The sequence below is a fragment of the Myotis brandtii genome, unplaced genomic scaffold (genome assembly GCF_000412655.1).
Source record: "Myotis brandtii unplaced genomic scaffold, ASM41265v1 scaffold793, whole genome shotgun sequence".
Classification (NCBI taxonomy): domain Eukaryota; kingdom Metazoa; phylum Chordata; class Mammalia; order Chiroptera; family Vespertilionidae; genus Myotis; species Myotis brandtii.
Window position 1 is genome coordinate 702,683 of NW_005371193.1, and position 8,827 is coordinate 711,509.

Consider the following 8,827-nt stretch of genomic DNA (forward strand, 5'->3'; position numbering starts at 1 on the left):
GATAGATAGATAGATGATAGATAGATAGATAGATAGATAGATAGATAGATAGATAGATAGATAGATATGATGAGGATCAATGCATGCAGTCCGTCCTTCACATCTGCAGACTCCCAACTGCAGAACAAACACAATACAGGTATTTATTGAAAAAATTCACATATAAGTGGACCCAAGCAGTTGAAACCCGTGTTTTTCAAGGGTCAATTTATACCAGATTTCACCTCTCTGTGAATCTAAAATAAGGTTCCATTCCACTTACTCCCCACAAAGGAATTTTATTCCTCTCTACCGTGCCCAACCCAGAAGCATTTCTCAGTTGCATCTAAGTCTCCGTGGGTACCATCTCACAAAGACCCTGGAATCAGTTGGTTTTTTATTTCTTGGCAGCCACCACAAGAACTTCTGCTACTGTTTGCCCTTATAAGAGCCTCTCTAGGCTGTGGGTAATCGTCTTCATTGAATGACCACATTGTCAGCCCTTTAGCAACTCCATTCATGGGCGTGTCCAGCATTTCCCTTAATTTCCCACAGCACAGCTGACATCAGGCTACAACTTGTTATAAAACTCAGTGGGAGGTTTGGGTATGATAGAAGTAAAGTACAACATAAATTACCTCGCAGATGGCAGCTACATATTGCTTTCAGAGTTGCTAGGCTAAGACTTGTCCTGGAGATCCTAGTCTGGCTTCAGGACCAAGAGGGCAGCCTACCTCCACCACTACAAGGCCTCAGAGTAGGCCTTACAATCCTGAGAAAGGCAGAAGCTGTGCCCTCCAATCTAAGGCACTTACTCTGCCTTTGCATAGAGTCCCTTGGGGCATTTTCCCAAAATCAAGGAATTTTCTACCCCAGATGTAAAAGTCATTTCCACATATGAGACAAAAAATGGATTACAACTTTTAGCTTTTCTGTCTTCTCCCCCTCAAGATTCTCAGAGCTACATTCAGCCCTGGGCAACTTATTAATATGTTTTATAAACATGAGCTCCTCAATCATAGTATCTACTCAACAAATTGTTATAACCTTTGCTATGTACTGTGAAAATGAATTAATTCTTCAGACTCGACAGTGATTGTGCCATTATAGTATCACTAAGTAGACGCAATAAACTTTATGTGTGTCTCTTATAGCACAAGTGTTATATTGTGGCCACAGTTGACCGGGACCTTAAACGAAGAATCAGGAAGATCCCTGGAGTTCCCATCATGTACATTTCTAACCATAGGTGAGAACTTCCTCTTGGGGAAGTGATTAAAAGTATATAGTTGATATCAATTAAAAATGAGGTCAGATTATAGAAGAATTTAAAAGAGATTGTTGTATCAAATACTTACATAGTTGTATTTGAAAATGTGAGACAAAATAACAAGAACAAGGGCAAAAGATAAGGTAGGATTTAGGAAAGAGGCAGACATTCACATTGTTACAATATGATTAACAGAAGAAATAGAGTGACATGTTGCTTTAAATGCAAAGCAGTAATTTAAATCAAACTAATCTTTTTGGCCAGAAATTGTTATTTTAAAAGCCAAGTGCATGTGATTAGCACCCCTCTGGGAAACTGCCTATTTAAAAAAAAAAAAAAAATTTAAAGCTGTTCTTTATCCTTCTTGGATGTTCCCATGCCAGTCCTCAGACTATTACTGCCCAGCCTCTCAGCCTGGGGAGAGCACAATATAGAGGGAATAATATGGGCGAGGGAGTTGCGCTTACCTGGACTCAGTGCCCAGCTCCCCCCGTTGGTAACTTTCTGACTTTGAAGAATAAAGAAAATACATTATAGTCAGCATTTTGCTTCAGATCACTCACTGTGATATCCCTTTAAAATGTTCTGACTGACAAAAAGGATTCACAGTGAGGGGGTAAGAGTATCGCCGTCAGTGAAGAATGGGTTTTTAGGTGGCTCCCGGACCCACCTTTCTTACCAGTGTTAATTTTTTTTCCTGATTAGGTACAACATTGAGCGGATGCCAGATGACTATGGAGCCCCTCGATTCTAATACTTAAAAAACAAAGTTTCTCTGCTTTCCTTCAACCAAATTTCTCTGTTGCAGGTTTATTAAACATGCTACAACATGCGTTATTGCTCCACTCACACATTTGCTGTTATGAGCTGAGAACAGTTAAATACACTCACTTTTTGGTGGTGTTTTGAAAATGATTTTGATGTTTTGAAAATGATATTTTGTTTCATTTGAAATTTTGTTACATCTTTTTATAAATCAGATGACTGCTCACAACTTCCATGGTTGTTGTTTTATATTATTTACTCAACAATACTTATTAAGGTTATACTCGGTACTTAATAAGATATGGTCCTACCCTCAAGACACTCTTATTATGTTGGGAAAGGGAAACATGTAGATGAATAACTACAGTAAAATAATATGCTAGGATAAAAGTATGACAACTAGAAACAAAAGAGGAGAGAATGATTTCTTTCTACTTGGTTGGGAAAGGGAGGGAGGAAAGGCTAGAGGTAGTAATGTTTGAGTTAATCTTTAAAAATAAATAGGTGCTTGCCTAGTAAATGAGATAAAGAAAATGAGGTGCAGGAAACATAAAAGCATGGAGACAGATATTACATGGAATGAATGTGTTTCACCTGTTCAGACAGCTGCCAGGAGATTTTTATAACTAGAACGTAGGGGGAAGTTATCTGTACCCACATCTGGGACTCTAGAGGTACGAGGTGGGAGGGAGGGGGGCCTTATGTGACTTGCTAAAGAGTTTGGACTTGATCTTGAGGTCAGTAGGAAGTTATTAAAAATTTAAATTGGATAAATAACATGATCAGAATAAATACTTTATTTTTTTTAATATATTTTTATTGATTTTAGAGAGAGAAGGGAGAGAGAAACATCCATGTGAGAGAGAAAGCGATCGGTTTCCTCCAATACTCACCCCGACCAGGAATCGAATCCGCAACCTGGGCACGTGCCCTGACTGGAATCCAATCAGTGACCTTTCGGTTCATGGGACGATGCTCAACCAACTGAGCCACACCGGCCAGGGCAGAATAGATATTTTAAATGATCACAAGGTAGTGTAGGAACAGACAAATAGATCACTGAAACAATAAGTCCATGAACCCCTATATATTTATGACAATTTGGTATATTGTAAAGTTTGTATTTCAAGTCTAGAAAAAGGAAATTGTATTAGAAGGCCAAATAGTGTGGAGTCATTCTACTAGGGTTAGAATCCTGATTTTACCAGTTAATATCTATATTAGTTGGGCAATCTACATAAACATTTGGTGCCTTTCTTGCAACCTCTTAAAATGTTTTGAGTCCTGGCCACTGTGGCTCAGTTGGTAGAGTGTCATCTCATACACTGAGAGGTCGGAGGGTCAATTCTGGGTCACAGCACCTGCCCAGGTTGCCAGCTTGACCCCCAATAGGGGACATGCGGGAGGCAACCGATGGATGTTTCTCATCCATGTTTTCCTCTCCCTTTCTCTCGCTCTAAAATCAATAAGAACATTTTTTTAATGTTTTTTTGGGGAAAAAGTTTTGTTTAATCCACAAAACAACCCAAATAAGATGGGATTAGATTGAACAGTACCTGCCACAAGTAAGAGTTATTCAATAAATGTTAGTAATTATTGTTACAATGGCAAGTTGGCTATCCATTTGAAAAACACTTTAGATTCCTACTTTATATCCCTTTATGAGAATACATTTCAAGTGGATCAAAGATCTAAACTTTATACGTGTGAATCTTGATGCGTGTGAATATATTAAAATTATACATTTCTATGCAAAGCAATTCCCCCAAATATTAAGACAAGTGACTGGCCAGAAGATTTTCATATATATATATATAACAAGTGAGGAAACAGGTAGTCACGGAGTGCTTATAAGAGTGCAAATAGGTATAATCATTTTAGACAACAGTGTGGCAGGATTGATTAAAATAAAAATTGCAGATATCCTGTGAGCCTAATTCTGGTGGGTTTTTTTGGTTATTTATAAGTATCACATAGGTGATCTATAAAATACATGATCAGTGTGTTATAAATGTGTAGAGAAATATCCACAAATGTACAAGGAATTATATAGAAGGATGTTTAGTGTACCACTTTATATCAGAGAAAAACTGAAAAGAATGTAAATGTTCATAAAAGGATCCTAACTATGTTATGTCTATACTATGAAATATCATGAGCATTTAAAAGAATGGGGTAGATTTAAAAATGGTCTAAGGACTTATGTAGACAGTTCTTGGAAGAAAATATGCAAATGGCCAACAAGCACATAAAAAGATGCTCAACATCACTAGTCATTAGGGAAATGCAAATCAAAACTACAATGAAATGCCACCTCACACCTATTTAGGATGGCTACTATTAAGAAATATGCCCTGGCTGGTTTAGCTCAGTGGGTAGAGCATCAGCCTGCGGACTGAAGGGTCCCGGGTTTGATTCCAGTCAAGGGCACATACCTGGGGTTGTGGGCTTGATCCCCAGTAGGAGGCGTGCAGGAGGCAGCCAATCAATGATTCTCATCATTGATGTTTCTGTCTCTCTTTCCCTCTCCCTTTGTCTCTGAAATCAAAATATATATCACAATACCAGATATCAAGCTATATTGCAAAGCCACAGTTCTCAAAACTGCCTGGTACTGACACAAGAATAGACATAGACCAATGAAACAGAACAGAAAACCCAGAAATAGACCCAAGCCATCATGCTCAATTAATATTTGACAAAGGAGGCAAGAGCACACAATGGAGTCAAGACAGTCTCTTCAATAAATGGTGCTGGGAAATTTAGTCAGATACATGCAAAAAAATGAAACTAGATCACCAACTTACACCATACAGAAAAACAAACTCAAAATGGTTAAAGGACTTAAATGTAAGATGGGAAACCATAAAAATCTTAGAAGACTCCAGAGGCAGCAAAATATCAGACATACGTTGTAGCAATATCTTTACCGATACAGCTCCTAGAGCAATGGAAACTAAGGAGAAAATAAACAAATGGGATGACATCAAAATAAAAAGCTTCTGCACAGCAAAAGAAACCATCAACAAAACAACAAGAAAGCCCACTGCATGGGAGAACCTATTTGCCAATGCTATCTATCTACACTAATAAAAGAAACATGCAAATTGGTGTCACTTCGCTACACCCCACCAGCCATCAGATGAGTATACAAATTAACCCAACAAAGATGGCGGTTAATTTGCATACACAGGCACAGAGCGAAGACTGAAGGCTCTGGCCTGAGTGAAGACTGATGAGGCTTGGCTTCTCGCTGCGGCCGCAATGGAGAAGCCAAGTGGCCATGGAGCTGGAGGCTTGGGTTGCCCCTGGTGATGGAGGAAGCCAAGCTTCCAGCCTGCCCTGGCCTCCGCTCAAGGGAGAGAACAACAGCAGGCGCAGCCGGGAGCCTGAGAGATCAACACAGAGGGGCACCTGCTCCGAGCCTCTGACACAGCTGGGGGCAGGCCCCAGCGGACACACACACTCTCACACACACACACACACACACACACACACACACGGCGCCTGTGCTCTGAGCCTCTGTGGCACGGCTGGGGGCAGCCACCAGTGGACACACACACACACGGGGTGCCTGCTCCGAGCCTCTGCTGCCAGACTGTGGCTTAGGCCCGCTCCCCGTAGGGAGGTTAATCAGGGGAAAAAGGAGACATGTAATACTTTAAACAATAAATAAATAAAAGAATAAATAATGTGTTGACGAGGATGTAGAGGAATTGGAACTGTGTTGTTTTTTTTTAAGGCAAGTTACTTTATTTAAAATGTGAATTTTGCCTTACTAAATAATTTGGAACATTTTTATGACTGTAGTTGAGAATAATTACTTTCTTTTAGATTTTTTATCTAAAATAATTTTTTAAATTATTTTTATTTTCTATTATATAACTTAGAAAGTGAACACCCCAATAAATCTTGCACCCACCCAGCACCATGCCTTGTTATTAGAATATGTGAAGAATCCTTGACACAATGCACAATGGCATTATTTCTGAGGCCATTTATGGACTGTTGTTCCATATTTTGATTGTTGTGATGGTTACTCAAATATATTGATTTGTCCAAATGCATTGAAATGTACACAAAATGGGTGCATTTTTTAAAATATGTTTTTATTGATTTTAGACAGAGGAAGAGAGAGAAACATTGATCTGAGAGAGAAACATCAATCAGTTTCTTCCCATATGCATGCCAACTGGGGATGGAATTCACAACCTGGGTATGTGCCCTGACCTGGAATTGAACCAGCAACCTTCCGTGTACAGGACGATGCTCAACCAACTGTGCTACAATGGCAGAGGCAAAATGGGTGCATTTTATTGCATGTAAATTATACCTCAGTAAATTGAAAGATAGAAAAGACATGCAAGAGCCCTGACCTATGTGGCTCAGTTGGTTGAGTGTCTTCCCATGCACCAAGAGGTTGCCGGTTCAATCCCTGGTGGTCAGGGCACGATGGGCGGTTGCACACTCAATCCCCAGTCAGGGCACATGCAGGAAGCAACCGGTTGATGTTTCTCTCTCTCTCTAAAATCAATAATCCTCAGGTGAGGATTAAAAAAAAGGGGGGGGGGGTAAAATACTTACGAGCTGTACACTGAAAATTGCTAAAAGACAATACAAAGAAATGAAAAGACATCCTGATAGAACAATAAATGTTGCAGAGATTTAAAAAAAAAAAAGACATGCTGTGTTTGTAGATTGAAAAATTCAATATTGTTAAAATGTCCATGCTACCCAAAACTATCTACAGATTCTTTGTAATTTCTATCAAAATCCCAATGACATTTGTTGGAAGACATAAAAAAAAAATTGCTAGAATGTATGTGGAATCTCGAAATACCAAATAGCCAAAACAATCTTGAAAAAGAACAAAGTTGAAGGCCTCACACTTCCTGATTTCCAGACACTACTATAAAGCTATAGTAATCAAGACAGAGATATAGACCAATGGATCAAAATAGAGAGCCCAGAAATAAACTCTTGCATATACTGTCAAGTGATTGTCAACAAGGGTGCCAAAACTACACAATAGGCAAAGGACAGTCTCTTCAGCAAATGGTATTGGGAAAATTGGATGTCCACATAAAAAGAATGAAGTTTGAGTCACCTTATACCATATACAAAATTTAACTCAAAATAGATTTAAGACCTAAAACCATAAAATTAGAAGAAAACATAGGAGGGAATCTTCCGGACATTGGGTTTGACAATGATTTCTTGACTATGACACCAAAAACACAGTCAACAAACGCAAAAATAGTCAAATGTGACTGCATCAAATTTAAAAGCGCCAAAAGGAAACAACAGCAACCAATGGAATGGGAGAAAATATTTGAAAGTCATGTGTCTGATAAACTCAGGAACCCTGCTTCCCACTTGGTACTATGGGAAGGGCTGTATGCGAAGGCCTCACAGAGATTGGAATGTAGTTCAGGAACTGGATGGGTAATATTCTTTTTCATCTGGGTGCTGGTTACACAGTTGTGAATATTCACTAAGCTGTATACTTACGATGTGTAAATTTTTTTTTTTTTTGGTTAATCCTCATCCGAGGATATTTTTCCATTGATTTTTCATAGAGAGTGGAAGGGAGGGGGAGAGACAGAGAGTGAAACATCGATGTGAGACACCCTGACCAGAATCCAATCTGCCACCCCTCAGTCCGAGGGCTCACGCTCTCTCCACTGAACTAAACCAGCCAGGACACCATGTGTAATTTTATGTATATATGTTACACTTCAGCAAAAAGTTAAAAGAAACAAATTCCATTCTGAGAATAAGCAGCTCTTTCTTCTGAGGGATATTTAGATTTCCCACTTTGCACTCATATCCACCTCCTAAGAGAGATGAAGGTCTGTGTTGCTCATTAGGAAGCAAGGTCAAATCTTTAAATGGCGCACAACTGATACACTGACACATCTAATATTTTCAGAGTTAGGTAGTATTTTCAGGATTCAGTGTGTATCAGCTTTGTTTTTCAGTGATTTATTCAAGCTACAGGACTTCACGTTTAGTATTATGCTGAGAGATTTGGTTATATTGTAGGTTGGCCTCTCTAGACAATCTTTGTATCTGTTCTTTCCTATCTTTGCTTTTAGCCGAGATTCTCTAACATGAGTTCTTACGTTGAATTATTGTAAAGAATTCAATTTCTCCCCTTTTATAACTGCAGATATTATCTTTCAGATGCCTGCAGGAATTGGTGTAGTCTGATATTCTGTCTTCAAAATACGTTTCCACTCTTCACAGATTTGTTCCCAGTTGGGTTCTTTGTTATAAAGAAATTAAGTCTATTCATTTAATTTGAGACGAATTTGACATCTTTACCATTTTTCCTCTTTTTATTAAGATCACAGTAAGCCTCTTCATTATTTCAAGTCTAATTTTATCCCACTCCGATATGATTTTTGTATGGCTCTGTAGTTTTCTTCGTATAAATTCTACATACTTCTTATCGGAGTTGTTTCTATTTGTTTCATTTTTTTGTTGTTGCTGCGATTGTCGATGGAACCTTTTTAATTTTTAATATATTTTTTTCCCCATTCAAAAATGAACCCGGTGGAGCAATAGGACCTCTACCATCCCTTTCCGCGGGGAGACTCTATGGTTCCTCGGTGCTATGACCGCATTCGACTCGCACCTACAGTATCCGAACCTGAAGGAAGGTGGCAACCGAGAGTGGCCAAGCAAAGGGCCGCTCTATCTCGCCTTTGTTCTCCTCTCTGTGACTACTGCGCAGGCGTAGTCGCCCCAGTGTCGACCCCGCCTTCCTGGTCGTGGGCCCAGCTCGGGAGCGCCGGCGCACTGGCGCGC

General features: G+C 39.3%; 2 protein-coding genes across 2 annotated transcripts in view; both read left to right on the forward strand.

The window, feature by feature from the left end:
• Positions 1–2,243, forward strand: part of FCF1 (FCF1 rRNA-processing protein) — an 18,203-nt gene extending 15,960 nt beyond the window's left edge. The window contains exons 7-8 of the mRNA XM_005883571.2: positions 1,134–1,228; positions 1,955–2,243. Coding sequence (XP_005883633.1) covers positions 1,134–1,228; positions 1,955–2,003 — 144 coding nt within the window. The 3' untranslated portion in view covers positions 2,004–2,243. The remainder of the gene's footprint in view (positions 1–1,133; positions 1,229–1,954) is intronic.
• Positions 1–8,827, forward strand: part of LOC106724296 (YLP motif-containing protein 1-like) — a 31,112-nt gene that overhangs the window by 17,599 nt on the left and 4,686 nt on the right. The gene's annotated exons all lie outside the window — the stretch shown is intronic.